At 33.8% G+C, this 16,663-nt stretch overlaps 1 protein-coding gene across 2 annotated transcripts; it reads left to right on the top strand.

The window, feature by feature from the left end:
- Window positions 1–849: 849 nt before the first annotated feature.
- LOC129004308 (alanine--glyoxylate aminotransferase 2, mitochondrial) lies at window positions 850–13,049 on the top strand. Of its 2 annotated transcripts, none has more exons than XM_054432840.1 (10): window positions 850–874; window positions 2,906–3,018; window positions 3,335–3,519; window positions 3,914–4,037; window positions 4,744–4,932; window positions 8,046–8,243; window positions 8,475–8,567; window positions 9,411–9,632; window positions 11,342–11,590; window positions 12,051–13,049. In XM_054432840.1, exons 2-10 carry the CDS (start codon window positions 2,983–2,985, stop codon window positions 12,162–12,164), a joined length of 1,410 nt encoding a protein of 469 aa, XP_054288815.1. In that variant the 5' UTR covers window positions 850–874; window positions 2,906–2,982; the 3' UTR covers window positions 12,165–13,049. The 2 variants fall into 2 exon arrangements, with proteins under 2 accessions (XP_054288815.1, XP_054288814.1); XM_054432839.1 differs by lacking the exon at window positions 850–874 and adding an exon at window positions 881–1,102.
- Window positions 13,050–16,663: the final 3,614 nt, after the last annotated feature.

The raw sequence follows: 16,663 nt of genomic DNA, 5'->3' as shown, positions 1-16,663 counted from the left end.
GAAACAGCTGATTAATTCTGAAACGCCATCGCCCTTTACAAAACAGCTGACTCACAATGGCGCGACAATTTTAAATTTTAAACTCGTATGGAAATGAACAATACTGCCCACTGCACAATTTTTATTTCAGCTGCAGTTACTTTAATAAGAACAAAATGAGAGCATTCTATTGGCTGAGGGAACACCATTATCGCAATAAAACGAGTTGAAGCCATCAGCCTCGGTGGTCTAGTGGATAGCGTGCCGAGCTTCGAAATTTATGGTACCAGGTTCGAAACCCATCGTAGGCACAAACTTTTTGTCTAAGATTTTTGCATTATCAGCAAGTTTGGTTAGTTTTGTTAGGTTATAACAGTTAAATTTTATAATTAAAACCTTATAAAATTGAATTTGAGCTATTTATAGTTTTATTTTATGAACAGAACTATTGTTTCGATTAGTAAACCTTCATTAAATTTTTTCATTATCAGCAAGTTTGGTTAGTTTGGTTAGGTTATGACAGTTTTATTTTATAATTAAAAAATATAAAATTTAATTTGGGGCATTTATAGTTTTATTTTACGAACAGAACTATTTCTTCTATTAGTACACCTTCATTCAATTTTGTCATTATCAGCAAGTTTGGTTAGTTAGGTTAGGTTATGATAGTTTAATTAATAAATTAATTATATATTTTTTTTTGTTTTAGGCCTACAATAATTTTTTTTTAATTTCTAATTTTTAAACTCTCATTTTGTCCGTATTAAAAAACTGCAGCTGAAATAAAAATCGTGCCTCCCCACTAGGGAGTGATAACCTTGGAATGTGACCTCTGGTTTGTAAACACGTCTCGCCGACTCGTATGGGTAAGCGACGGCGGACGACGCAGTTATAGGTTAGTTTAGTTTGTTTTGTTGTTTAGTTTCGACAGCCTGAGCTCTGTTCTGTGATACAGTGGCAGTGCACTGCACAAAGGAACTTGATAGCTTTTGTTTACATATGCAATTCAAAATTTTATATGTGATCTAAGTTAAGTATAGTGTTATTAAAATAAACTAATAATAATTCGCAATTATAATGAAAAACTCCATGAAGAATTTATTCAAGGGTTTCTCAACAAAAGGTAAATATTTAATTATTGTTTGTTACTATTCCAAACACAATAAGAATCTTTCTTTGTTCAATTACTTATGGTTTTAGTGTAATTTCACCTTAGTTGGCTAAACCTGTAGATACCAAGAAAAACCAATATTATAATACTACTTAAATAAGTACCATTGACAACTTTATACCAAAGAAAAGAATTTAAAATTCTTATTTCATCACTCCGTAATGAAAGTAACTATTTTCGATAACAGCTAGCTGACATCCACGAAAGTAGTTGTGTCCCAAAGCTCTAATATTTAGGGCGAGGGAAAATCAATCAGCTCATTTTCCCTCGCTCTAAATTTACTTTCCCTCACTCTCAATTAGTTCTCCATTTACTCACTACGCGCGCTAGTGTTTTATTATGGTTTAATTTCATTATTATCAGCTCTGCATGTATTTGTTAAAAGTTATTTTTTATTTTGATGTTTAAATCAATTTTATTGAGAAATATACGTAGGTTTCCTTTTAGAAGATTTTATTTTATTTTGATGCTTAAACAAATTAATTGAAGAAATAAAATAGTTGAAGAGAATTACTGAGGTATTCTGTGTTTGTGAATTTTTGCGTCGTAATTAAAAGTATCCCTCATAACTCGTACCGAGCGTTATTTTCCGGCACATGCTCCATTATTCCCGTCGTCGGCTATGCTTCGTTTGTGAAAATAGGTGAAAATTGGGGTTTCCTGTGTTCGATGTTGAGCGTGTGCCAAAAAATGCCACTTTCAGTCCTAGTAATGAATTATACTACTACACTATAGCATATAAGATTAAAATAGTGGTGATTCTTTTTCACAATGCCTTGCAAGTAATTCAGCCAAGTTTTCTATACCAGTAAATATAATAATAGACATCATATCATATGTATCCCTAAAACTTATAGACCTAATGTAATAGTGTTACGTTACTAGCCCAGTGGTGTTTTACCGTGAGATTTTTGTGCGAGTATGGTAAAGCTTACCGGACGAGTAACGTACGATACTTTACATCATACTACACAGAAAAATGAGTAAATTTTAAACTCATAACACAATTTATTTAGGACATAACATGAATTATAATAATTTTATATTTCAGAAAATAAAATAAGCCCTTGCAATTAGCTGTTTATTTCATCAGCTGACCAAGTGTACGGTAAAAATCTTTTACCGTGCAGTGCACAGTAAAAGTACATTACGTTACTTTTCTGTGTAGGCACAGCAAAGGGCAACTTTCCAGCCTATCATTACAGATGGAAATTACCTTTTTTTGTGTAGTACCGTATGATGTAAAAAATTGTTTTTAAATATTTTGCTTGAATAGAATCCCTACAAAGTGCAGAATATGTTTTCATGGGTTATGGTAAAAATAAGAAACAAAATTTAAATGTTATCACAAACCATATTCAATGTTCTGAATGCACAAAGAAGATCTCTCAAAGAGTTTAAAACTAGAGAAGTAATTCATCCAATCTTATTGGAAATTTAAAATGTATAACAAAATTATTGCTATTATTTATACATATTTTTATTTATATACATGAAAAAAATATATACATGTACCGAGATAGTAACCATGTTGTAAATAAGGGACTGAAACTTTTTATTGATTTTCCTTACTCTATAAATCAATAATATTAGTCTACTTAAAGAAGATAAATGGAATTTTGTTTTAAAATTAATACGTATCACATATTACTTTCATTTCAATATTTCATAAAAATCCACTTTTGAATGTATAGTTATTGTTTGAAATTTAATTTACAATTGTTTATTTTATTTTACATACATAGCTGTTTATAGGTACAAAGCTTCAGAATGTGTCTGCAACCATCCAGCAGAAACCATCCTTGAAAGAAAATCAAGACGTTGAGCCAAAGATGCCTGATTTTTCTTATAAGCCACAAGTTTATGAGGTATGGCAACTACTAAATATTTCCCTAGTACTATACCTAAATTGTGATGTGAATATTTTTCTGTATAATGATAATGCTTAACATCTCTGGAAAAACAGTTCAGTCTAAGATTGCAAGTGAGGGTTATAAATTTCTTGCAACCAATCCTTGACCAGAATAACCCCTGAACAAAGTGGAGAACACAGTGGATAAAGCTAACAAATAAGTTTTAGCAATTATGAATAAAAAGAAACAACACTGCTAATTCCTATGACATTGTGTTTTGTTAATAATTTTTAAAGAAATGTGTCCATTGAGCATTTTACTTTATGTATAGGGCCCGAGCTACGAGAAGTTGGAAGGTATAAAGAAGCAGCATGTGGTACAATGTATCCGACAATACTACAAGAAGCCGTTAGTGATTCACGAGGGCCGCATGCAATGGCTGTACGACACTGAAGGTCGGAGATACCTCGATATGTTCGGAGGCATCGTTACCGTCAGTGTTGGACATTGTCATCCGTAAGTGTTGGACGTTTACGTTCTCTCAAATGTATAACATAATGTCACATGAACAAGTCATATGCAAAGGTTTCACTACTATCCAGTTTAATTTTACAAAAGTAAAACAACAAAAATATTTGCCGCCCAGAGCACAGCTATCTTCTCACACATTTATTATAATCTAACCCTGAGAGGTACTCGGTGGCAATTATAATCCAATAGCTGCCCAAAAAAAGCAAACTCAATACTATCATTGGCAAAAATGCTATATGTAATATCTATGAAAAAATTCAAAATTACCAGCCCACATCACACATAACGCTGAGAAGCTATAAAAAATCAGAACTCTATGACAATTAGAGTCATGCATTACTGTATTGAGTATTCACTTTAAAACCATATATTTTTTTAGGAAAATAAACGAGGTGGTGAAAAAGCAGATGGACAAGCTGTGGCATACAACAAACATCTACATGCATCCGAAACTGTACGAATACGCTGAGAAACTAGTGGCTAAATTTCCAGGGAAACTTAAGGTATAAACTATTATAATTTTTCATTATCAATAGTAGACACAATCGTTTATTTGGTGCTTAAGGTCATCTTAAACATGAGCTTGTTTTTGTTATTGAATATTCATTGTGTACCATCAAAAGAATATCTGGCAGTCATGGGTGTGAGGTCTTAATCAAAGTAAGTGAAGTCATTCACCCGTAAGTCAAACAAGGTTTATCAGTGTTTCAGTCGTCATGAGAACTATTTATCAGCAAAGACATTCAGATTGTTCATCTCTTTGTACAACACTTTTCCTTGTAATTGTCTATAACGTCTTGGGCATAACTGGATGTATATAATCACAGTTCCTACATTAAATTAGAAGAGTATCAAATAAAATGTAGCAACAAGAAACGTCAACTTCATAAACTATTAAAATCATTAAAAACTATATTATCAACTTTAAACTAAGTATCATGTACACTGTCACGATTTAAACATATGTTTAGCGGTTGGATTTCAGATTTCACAGTATTTGATCTGTTAGAAAACAAATTTTATAAATTACAACTACTATTTTCTCTCGTTACAAACTATATATTATCTATCCATAACACTATAACATTTCCTCCCTCCCATTCACCAGACTATTTTAGATTAAGCTAAGAATAAATGCCATAAAAATGTGCATACAACACTGTGGTATACATACCGAAATACAAATAAAGTGTAATTTTATCAAAACAGGTTGTATATTTAGTGAACAGTGGATCAGAAGCAAATGACCTTGCAATGCTTCTTGCGAGAATCCACACGAAAAACCATGACATAATTTCTTTCCGCAATGCTTACCATGGAATGAGCCCTTATGTTATGGGGATCACAGCACATTCTACGTGGAGGTTCGACGTTCCTGTGAATAACGGGATTCATCATGTAAGTACCTTAACCTTTCTAAATACAAAGTAGATCACATGAAAAAATCTTTACACATTTTGAAGAACTTTTGTACTCTCAATTTTTGATGTTTGAGATAGTCATCTCTAGTTTTCACTGTTTTATCTTATTTTACAAGAACCCTTTAAATTTCAGAGTACAGTACCGGTACTTTTTATTTTATGATTTCAATAAGAAGTATTTAGTCGTTATGTCATTTAATCAATGTTATTTGAATATATGTTGTTATTGAAGAGACAGGATTTTTTTTAAAGTACAGTGTATTTCCCTTTTACTGTAAAAAAATTACATTATGTTTTGAACAGTCAAATCTGAGAGCATGCTGACCTCTCTGTAGATAGAGGGAGAGGTTCAATAATTGAGCCTATTGTGTTCAATTGTTGCCAGCATGTACACATCAGTTTTGTCAATTGAGTGTTCAAAAATACAAGTGGAGCTCTAGATTTGCTATAGCTACAAATACCGAATTAATGACTTCTGTATTTAAGTATTTCCCTTACATATTTTACCATGTATATTTTGACTATATGTGTAGTCTGTACACATTAAAACTGATGCTATATGCCTACTATAGAGAGTGGATTTAATTAAACTTTTAATCTCCCAGGCAATCTTTTTTAAATTTTTGTCTTTGGAGTTTTTGTTGTGGCATGAAGTTAACCAGTCGGTTTTTTAGAGTAAACAGTAGGTAATCTGATGTTTACCTGAGTACAGCTTAGTAATCAAATATCAACCAAGAGGGTGTTATATCACAATTCTAGTGATAAAACGATTTGTGTTGTAAAGGAACCCCATCACCCTAGTGGAAGAGATCAATATATATCAATACAAAAATTGTATATTGATACGTATTGATACGTATGTGTATTTGGGCCAATACACATCAATACACATCAATACACATCAATACATATCAATACAAGTAAATATAGGATCCGAGTCATTATAGCTTAATTGAAAATAATTTGTAGCTTGTTAAAAAACAATTTTTAATTTGTTTCAACACATTGAATCACATCTACTATGCACTAAAAATAAAATAAAAATGAAAAAGTAAAAAAATTCTTGTCAAAAAGAAGCTATTGGTGTTACCTTGATTTGAACCTGGGACTCCAGCATGGTAGCCAACTATCCAAGCCATTACGCCACGGACGCTTCATATCTGATTGAGTAATGATAGCCACTTTGAATGCTTCATATCTGGTTGAGTAATGATAGCCACTTTGAATGCGAGAAGCTGTGTTAGGCCTCATAATTAAACTTAAAAGATTTTTCAATGGCATTTGTGCCATTTCAAGCATGTACCTATGCATGTAATTATGCTTTAACATGTTTCAAAACTGTTTTATTACCAGTTCAAACTGTTTTCTTGCTACTTGGGTGATGTGAATAGTGTCAATACAATTTATTTTTATTGATTTCTAGAAATAAGGAATTCAATGATGAATTTGTGAGTGATTTTTATCCCTAACAATAATCCATTAAGAAAGAAATTGTTAAAAGTTGTCGAAAGCTGTATTACAATTCTTGTATAACAATTTTAAAACATTTTGATTTAAACTTCATATTACAACAATGTTGATATAAGATTGAAACAATTTTAAAAATGTTTAACAATAATATTTTTGCAGTCGAAAAAATAAGTTTCAATACGAGCTGTAACTGTTATACAACAATTTTAAAATTGTTTTACAATCAGTTTTTTGAAGTTTAAAAAAGTTAGTTTTAATACAAGTTGTAAACTGTTTTACAACAATTTTAAAATTGTTTAGCAATCAGTTTTTGGCAGTTTAAAAAATAAGATTTAATACAAGTTGTATAACTGTTTTACAACAATTTTAAAATGATATATTTTTAAATTATATTGAGTTTTAGGTACCTCAGCTAACGTCTATGACCTAAAACTAGAGTTTTTCTTTTTTTTTCAAAAAATAACATTTTTATTACTGTTTATTTAACCACTTTACATTGATATTTGGTATAATCCATAATGCTCATATGTGATACATTTTAGAGATATTTTGAATTTTATTTACCCGTATTGATGTCTATTGATTCATATTGACATCTAACATATTAAAAAAATATTCTCTATTGATATCAATGAACGATTTGTTTGCTCTAATGATCTATATTGATATATTTTATGTTTATAGATGTCTAGTGATATGTATTGACTAAGTTTTCAGTGATGTCTATTTGTTTGTATTTACTTGTAATGATATCCATGAACATCTATTGATATCACTAAGCATCTAGTGATATCAATAGATTTTTTCTATTGATTTCTATTGATGTCTTCCACTGTATTGTTTTGAAACACATTCTCATGCCTTCTTGAATCCATTCAATCTTTTACTACCATGATATTATTGTATTAAAATTGTAGCTCTATACTTATAGGTACCTGATAAACACAGCACTATTTTGTCTAAAAGCTAGATTTTCGAAGGCACAGAAGCGAAGTGTGGAGCGAAGAGTCTGCTCTTCGCTTGTCTTAGTTCATAGTCTTAGAGGGGTTGTCTTTACTGGTACTGTTTTCCTAAAATAGGGCTGCAATTGAAATTGCTTCTCCGCACTCTGCACTTAGGAAAGCCTGGCTTAAGGCAGATCTGCTCTTCACTCTAGCTTCAAAAGTCTTTCCCTTACCTCAGTCGGCTCTGTGCAGTCAAACATAAAATGGTCTCGAGTCTCTTCAGATTGTCCCTAGCTCTCAAAGTATATCCCTATTACAGATTAGATTAGATTTATAAGAAGCGGACACACCAGAATGCATGCTTTAAAAAAAGGATGAGTGTTTAATGAGTGAGGAACATCATTGTTACTGACTAAGATCAGCTGGTGCTTAGACCATGAGCATTCATCAAGCTCTATGATCAAAAACAGCTGGGTTGCAGTTTCACTCCATGCAAAAGCGTGTCTGACTTTTCTCAGGATCGGACCAACAACTTTCTATTATTTACTCTAGGCACTATTCAGCCATAGGTGCTTCATAAGGTGATAATTTCTAAAACTGCTGCAGAGACATTTTCCATCCATCCCTTTCAGATGAGATCCCCGAGTTAGTTTCTAAATGTGTTTACCACTCACAGGCCATGAACCCTGACGTGTACCGTGGGTGGTGGGGCGGCCAGTACTGCCGAGACTCCCCAGTACAGACGGACCGAGAGTGTGGATGTTCCCAGGACCACTGCCAGGCCGGAGACAACTACTACTCCGAACTGGAGCAGGTATTCCGCTACTCCCTACCAAGAGGAAAGGTTGCTGGATTCTTTGCTGAATCTATACAGGTACGATTCTAAAATCACCATCATGATATTTTAGTTTTATGATCAATATTAGAGCCCTTAAGTCATTTTAATAGGAAAAATTCATTGTCTTCCGTTTTACCACCATGTTACCTAATGGTTTAAAACTTACTGCACAGTTGCAAATGGTTCATATACTCTTTTTGATCCTAACACATTTCTCTACTTGTTTGACGTGTTTACAAATAGAGTATACATGAAAATTGTTTACAGGGAGTTGGGGGAGTGGTTCAATATCCAAAAGGGTTTTTGAAAAAGGCTTTTGAGCTGGTGCGTAGCAATGGGGGAGTTTGCATTTCTGATGAGGTAAGTTGACAAAAAACCGAATTAAACAAATCCTCTAGAAAAATATTAATATAGGAATTCAAAAAGCTCACTGGGAGTAAAAGATAAACCCCCTGGGTCTTTTAAAAGAATATGTTCAGTTCTAGCAGTTGCCTACCCTTTCAATTCCAGGACATGAAATACCTGCATATTTATTGATTCCTACAAAGCTTTAAACATAATTATTAAATAAGAGATACATTTTGATGGAGTCTAGATTTGGGATGTGAATTAAAAGTACCCTTATGAGGAGCAAGAACCAAATTGTACATATTATTGTGTTCGCACTGAAACAATCAAATGTAAATTCATCCTTTCAAATGGTTTAAAAAAAAAAAAAAAAAAAAACATTTCTCATCACCTGAGTCATCACCTGAGTCATGACAAACGTGTCTAAGTGCGCGCACACGGTTCGTAGGCCTACAGTAACTATTCTCTGTCCATGTATGTGTAAAAATTATATTTATTTGACGACCTCGGTTGAGTGAAATGTGTTCTTGACGACCTGAAGATGAAGCTTATACTGCTTCGAAACGCGTAGTCGTTAGACAGCAATTTGGATTACTTTGGCAGATCCAGGTAACATTATACCTTTGATAATCTAAAACAGTAATCCTGAGACAATAAACAACATGAAACATTTATCCATTGAGGGTACCTATCACAAGTGAAATATCAAGAATCCTTATCTGCATCAAATAATACTTTGGTTTAAGTTTGAAGATTGGCTAAAAGCATTCCAAAGTTAATTTGAATGTTCAAGATCCAAATCACATAGAAAAAAATGTAAATATCTGCACAAAATCCAGTAATAAATTTCAACAGGTGCAAACAGGATTCGGCCGTCTTGGAAGTCATTTTTGGGGATTTGAAACGCACGAAGTTGTCCCAGATATTGTCACTCTAGCTAAGGGGATCGGCAACGGTTATCCACTGGCTGCTGTCATTACGACCCCTAGGATATCCGAGGCGCTGAACCAAGCCTTGCACTTCAACACCTATGGAGGCAACCCTATTGCCTGCACCGTAGGGCTTTCTGTGCTAGAGGTATGTTTACTACGGGTCTTTTACTACTTTATGGTTATCTATCATTGTTTGGACATGAGTTATATCTATCACAATATTAATATTAGTATACTTTATACTTTTAATACTTTATTCTGAAATGGCGACCATACAAATGTAAAAAAGGAGATGAGTGTAGGATGAGTGGGAGTGGTCTTATAGTACTTACTGACTAAGGCCGACATGTTCCTTAGACACAGCTGTTAATCAATAGCCCATACAGCCAATGGCAACTAAGGGACCTACAGTTGATAGTGGAATCGGAACCACATTTTTGCCTTGTAATTAACGAATTGGTCTAATTATCAGGATAGTACTGTGACTGTGGATAGTCGTGATAATACTCACTAGTGTTGACGTTAATCCACACCAGGGAGTATCACATCCACAGTGCATGCTTATATATCCACAATTATCTTTTATTAATTTTAATTGTTAATTTCTAATGACTTGTATATTCTAAACCTTGCAGATTGTAAGACTCTTTAGATTGATTGTTGTTCTTTTAAGTATGTTATTTAAATTAGATTTTCAAGTTAATGAGAATCACCTTTGTCTATTGATACAAGTAAACATCCCCTTCTAAAATCTTTTGCTAGTTTTTGACGTAACTGAATTAGAGTGGAGACACTAATTATTGGTTTCTGTGAAGTATGCCAAATTTAAAACAAATCTTAAGTAAAAGGAAGACTTATTGTAAGCTGTAGCATTTTAAATTACATTAAATAAATATTATTATTACCAAAAACGGATGATATAGAAATTAATAGTAGCACATTCTGTGAGAGGTTCAATCAACCCAGATTCCATTTGTCATTGGGCTATGAATTAATGATTCTATCTAACAAAATGGTCGACGTTAGATAGTAACAAGACCAGGGTTTGGACTGTTCCCTTTCAAAACATAAAAAATGCCACAAGGGTAAAAAAAAAACACACAAAAAATAAAAAAAGTATGTTCATTAAACGCAAAATTTTCTACAGTTGGTCCATATAGATGGGATTTCTAATTTCTTCTTCAGTATCCAAAAGTCAATTTTAGTAGGCCTACAGTAGAACCCTCATATCCGACCATGACGGGACTGGGCCATGGTTGGAACGGCCAAAAGGTCGGTTATTAGGAGGAGCATAACCTGCAATCAATAATCATATCCTGCGACCGCGACAACACCCGTAAATCTAACTTGCAGTCTCTGCGACATTGGTAATCAACTCTCACGACCCCGACAACACCCGTGACGTGAGTGTAACTTACGATCTCCGCAACTTCGATGGGTAATAATTGTCTCCCGCGACTTCGGCAACACATGTTATCGGCGACAGTGGTGAGTCTGCCGTGATCGGCCTTCGGTTAACCGATCGTGCTCGGCGTTATCGCCCCAAACAGGAAACAAGTAGACAGTCGGATACTAGGTCGGATATCCCGAGGAGTCGGTTATTCTGAGGTCAGATATGAGGGGTTCTACTGTACTGTAAATTTAAAGTCAACCACAACGTTTACCTGAACTTTTTGCCAAGTTTTAGAAAATACAACTTTATGTCCATTATGACTTGTTATTTATGAATCTATAAACAACTTTAGGTACTCTTTTCAGGTGATCTGGTTTTTCATCTCTTTAAAATTATGCGTTTCAAAACCAAGTGATAAAAGTAATAAATTGTGTGGACACTGAAATGTTATTTCTTTTTAGGTGATAGAAGAGGAGGGTCTGCAGAAGAACAGTGCTGATGTTGGAACTCATTTGTTGAACCTGCTTGCACCAATGAGGGAAGAGTTTCCCTGTGTCGGGGATGTCCGAGGGAAAGGTCTCATGATAGGGATGGAACTGATAACAGATAAGGAATCCAAGGCTCCGTTGGGGAACAAACATTTTGCTGACATATGGGAAGACTGCAAAGACATGGGCGTGCTCATTGGCAGAGGAGGACTCATGGCAAATGTAAGTTCAAAAAAGGTTTTTATTTTGTGCTCATTATGAAAGCTACATTTTGTCTTACCTTCAATGACATTATTGGTGCTTTTTTTAACAATAAGGTGAATAGAGGTAACTTTTGGAGGTTAAAATGTGGAATGGCATATCCTTCATAACTCTTTCATGTAGCTATGGTGCGGACTTCAGGCTATTATCCTTAGATGATATTACCCTTTCATGGATTTTCCTGTTGTATTTTTCTGGTCTTTATAGCTTCAATTATTTAGCACTTAGGAAATGTTAAAAAAAAGGTACTAAGATAGAATACCACAACTTAAATATTTTTATTGCTGTTTTACAACTTGAATGATCTCTGATTGCTACTTAAAGATGCATATTGTAAATATAGGATCAAATATTGGGTTTAATGGATTATTAATGTTCTCTCAGATTAGATATTATCAGTTATCACAAATTATGCTTGTAGGTTATCCGCCTGAAGCCTCCAATGTGTGTGACAAAACAAGATGCAGATTTCACTGCTGAAGTTCTGAGGAAAGCTTTCCAGAACCACACCAGAAGAATGAAACTACCAAAATAAGTAATTCATTGTAGTTTTTAACATACACATTCTACATTCTTGAACTAAGTGCCAATAATATACAAAAGAAGATATAAGCCTCAGAATACATGATAAGATAACTTTATACAATCTTAATATTACTTTTACAGGGTACATGTGATATTATAATAATTTACATCAGCACTTTAGCACTCACATATAGCAACTATTAGTTTTGTGTATGATCTGCCAAGGCTTACTTTCAAGAATCTCTTTATTTGCTAGTTGGCTGATACCAAAACTGGATGAAGGCTAGAAAATTATTAGAGAGGATTTATAAGAGATTTTTGTGACTACTTGATATAACTTAACAGTTGTTTCAATTTTCATCAACTTTGTAATGTATTTAAGTGAATTACAGAGATTTTTGTCAAACGAGTCCTCTGAAAAAAAACATAGTTTTTTAGATCTCATACTTTTATTTTGTCTTTTTTTTGCAATCTATTTCTGGTATGAATGATGAATCTAAAAAGTCTAGTTTAAAACTATTTAATGTGTAAAATAATATATCTGCCTCTCTAGAAAACAGTTCTAGACTCGGGTTTAACCATTGACTTAACCCTATTCACAAAGTGAATAGAGACACATATTTATAACATAACATATTTTTCATTAGTTGTAAAAATGTATCTATTTTTAGAAAATGTATGTTTTATTTCATCAATAAGTAATTAATTAATTATAAGCTATAAGACTGAAGTGTGCCATCTATACTATTATAAAATACCCCCGCCGCAGCAAACCTGCAGACTAAGCGAATTTCCATTTGACTGATTGGATTTACACTGAAATGTCTACTTAAAAATATAACATTTATTCTCTATTTAAATAGAATTAGTTTAACTAGTACTTAGGTTTGCTGCATCAGGGAGGGTAAAACTGTTTTTTTTTTTTTAAACGTTAATAGTTAGTAAGAAATAAAAACATTTTCCAAATTTGATCAAAATATGTTCATAAACAAGCAAACTACAACAATTTACTTATTCTCCATAAGAATAACATGGGAATTTTAAATTTACAATTTTTCGGAATTTTCTCCGTAACCATTAGGCGCATAATAACGCTTCAATATACTAAATTATTTCTTTTTTTAAGCTGTACAAAATGGTTTGGAAAGAAATTGCTAAATTTTATGTTTTTTGGGTCAAAAATGGGAAAAACCTAATTTTACCCCATAAAACCCCCCGTAAACCCCCGTTCCCATGGTCCGATCATGCTGGATCGCGAACTCGTTCGAATAAACGTAGGTTTACACGTTTGTACCAAATTTCATCAAAATCGGATCATTTTTGCTCGAGTTATCGTGCTAACGGACACATATATATATAAATATATATATATATACAACAACAACTATATATATATGAATTTGAACGGATGGTGTTTTTGGCCTCTAGGGACCTCAAAATGGAAAAAAAAATCGGTCCCGCGTCCAGGTCTTACCATGAGTACTACGGTAATAGCTTATTCCCTATATGGGAAATTCGCTAAAAGAGGTGGTTGCTGTATGTGTGAATGTGTGTATGGGAAAAGTAAACTCGAAAAATACTGGTCGGATTGGGCTGAAATTTGGCATGATGATAGCTCACATTCCGATTAACATATAGGCATATTCTTATTTCAAAAATCCTTTCGGGCTCCGCCCCAGTGGCTCTGGAGTTTCCCATGTTAACCTTATGAGAAATGGAATTATTGAATCTTAACAGCTGTTTCAATTAAACAAGTTGGTTCTGTTCTATGATGTTCAATAGCATTAAAGTTACAAGGATTACCAACAGGGTGCAGCACTATTATTTCTTTTACATTTATGACAACAGCTAATTTACAACCAAAAGGTGAGTGAGCGTAGCGAACGAACTTCAACCTGGAGGCGAGTTAGCGTAGCGAACGAGCTAACCTGAAGGCAAGTGAGCGCAGCGAACGAGCTCCAACCTAAAGGTGAGTGAGCGTAGCGAACAAGCTCCAACCTAAAGGTGAGTGAGCGTAGCGAACGAGCTCCAACCTAAAGGTGAGTGAGCGTAGCAAACAAACTTCAACCAGGACGTGATTGAGCCATGCGAACGAGATAATCTTGAAAATTAAGAAGTTAAACGGGGCAAAGCCCGCGGGTTACAGCTAGTAAATAATATAAAACAAGTGATCACTAAAATTATTTTCTGACATTTTGTCATTTGTGTCATTAATGTTTGGTAAAAGATTCATTATTCAGTCTCTCCAAGCGGTATCGTGCATATCAAAATTAAATTCTTTCTTTGGCAATAATGTTCAAGCTGTTATTGAACTTAGTCTAGTTACTTGTTAATCCCTTTGTAATTTAATTGTTCCAATCAAGCATGATTTGTCTGTCATAGATTTTCTACTTTTAAATGGTTTTATTATTCAACTGTCAGAAGTGCAATCGAAATATATATTTTTAGCAACTTATACTTACGAATATAAACATCACTACAATCTATGAGAGGGCTCTGCTTTTCAATGATTTATCACAGTTTGGATATTTTGTATTTGTTTAATTTAAAGAGAGATTGGCAGGCTCTTTCAACCTTTGAATTTGGCCGTTCACATGGATCTCAAACCTATGGGCTTGTGTTACCAAGTGGTAAGCCGATACAGTGAACTGAATGAATAAATTTTAGTAGCAGCACCAGGAAACAATTTTAATTACTTATCAACTACAAACTTACACAACTTACAGAACTCACACAGAACTTGTACAGAACTTACTCTTACAAACCAGAATATATTTTTTTTAAAGACAAACTATAACAATGCCAGTCTTATATAAGTGTACAGTACCAGTAACTGTTGTATGTAAAAAGTAACTGATATTTTTAATAGCTAAACTCGTTATAAGTTGCATTTATTTGATTAAAGTTGTAATTAATTTTACTCATCAGTGGTGTAACTTGGGCCTCTCTTATAATCTACGGCATGCCGCTGTCACTGTGATCTGCTCTCTTTTATTAGGACTTTAATTTGGTTACACTACTTGTCTTAATCTCATTATAGCATATAGCTTTATAAGAATGATTTGTGTATTTTTTCTTATTACTCTTTTATATGAAAAAAATGTTTTATAAAAATAAAATGCATTGCATGTTTGAAATAGTCTTACCAATTAATACAAACCCTTTAAGAAGTTAAATGCTTATGGAGAATAGTTAGACTGGAATTTTGCCGCCGATACAAGCTTTTCGTGGCAGCAGCACTACTCTATCTCTCCCTCTCTCTAAGCCGATTCTTTGTCTCACTCTCTCTCTCTCAATCAGCTGACTTGGCCGCGTGATTGCGATAGTCTACCTAGTGGCCGCCGTAGGAACTATCTGAAATTCAAATATTCCCAGACTGAATTTTTAACAAAGGCATTGCGCTTCTTAAGGGTTTGGATTCATTGTTGTTACGTTACTCACCTGGAAGAGCAAGCATAAAACAAAACCATCCCTTTCCCTTAGGCCCAGCGCACACGGTGTGACTGTTTCACAACTGTCGTTGCAAACCAGTTGCGCGTATAACTCTTTTGTGACTTCGGCAATGTATTGCAGTAGGGAGGCGCACACGACGCAACTGGTTGTATGCGATTTCAAAAAACGTTTGAAACCAGTCACATACAACCGTGAGCCCGACGTTGCAGTTGCGTTGCAGACTTCAGTTGCACGAGACCAAGGGTTGTTTTGTGGTGTTTGGTGGTATTTTGACGGCCGTATAGTGTTTTTAAAGTTTATAATTTCCTATCCGACTAGCTCTAGCTGCTACAAACAGCCTAGTACTAACGTTCTTGCTCAAATAAGGGTGAACCCAATGCTCTCTCAGTACCCTTCGCTGTCTTCGGTATTGATAATAGCTAATAACGTCTTCTTCGTCTGAGTCCGACGTAGTAAGCGCACTTAAGGCCTTAACATGGTTTTGACCACGATTTTTTTCTTCTTTATTTAAAGGAGGGTTTGGTCCAAACGAGATGTCTCCTGTTCTGTAGAAAATCATCCACCAAGAAAATCTGATTTTACATAGAGAATCTTAAATTATAGGCCTACCCCCAAATTTAAATAACACACAAAATACTTTTGTAAAATAAACAATAAGCAAATCAGGTAATAATAAGAAAAAGAGCGGCTTGTTTAATATTTATTAATATATCACATTGTTTTAGAGTATAAACCCTAGTAAATTATAAAATAAATAGTAACTTACTAACAAACAATGACAAATGCATACAAAATAAATTGGTAAACTTCAAGTAATAACAAAGTGAACTAACTTATGTACATTCATGAAGAATCAATGTATAGCCCTTTCATAAGTACACACATTCTATGTGAATTGTCTACTGAAGACCATCTCTTAAAAGTTTTTTGGAGTACCGGTAATAGAAACTTGTAAATATTGATAAAATAGGACTATATCCATATTTATTTACTGTTTTATTTTTTTATTTATGATTTCTAAATAAACTCCCTGTGGTAGTTTAAATTTATTCCAGC

This window comes from Macrosteles quadrilineatus, unplaced genomic scaffold (genome assembly GCF_028750875.1).
Source record: "Macrosteles quadrilineatus isolate MER2022 unplaced genomic scaffold, UCM_ALF_1.0 Scaffold_9__3_contigs__length_116548681, whole genome shotgun sequence".
NCBI classification, from domain to species: Eukaryota; Metazoa; Arthropoda; class Insecta; order Hemiptera; family Cicadellidae; genus Macrosteles; species Macrosteles quadrilineatus.
The sequence above is the reverse complement of the archived record's forward strand: the minus strand, read 5'-3'. Positions and strand labels throughout refer to the sequence as shown.

Bases quoted from the DNA above. Each gene is read 5' to 3' on its own strand.
- LOC129004308 (XM_054432839.1), top strand. From the start codon at position 1,057: ATGAAAAACTCCATGAAGAATTTATTCAAGGGTTTCTCAACAAAAG. The intron at 4,933-8,045 runs GTAAGTACCTTA...TACCACTCACAG, and splicing joins TGAATAACGGGATTCATCAT to GCCATGAACCCTGACGTGTA. The intron at 8,244-8,474 runs GTACGATTCTAA...AATTGTTTACAG, and splicing joins TCTTTGCTGAATCTATACAG to GGAGTTGGGGGAGTGGTTCA.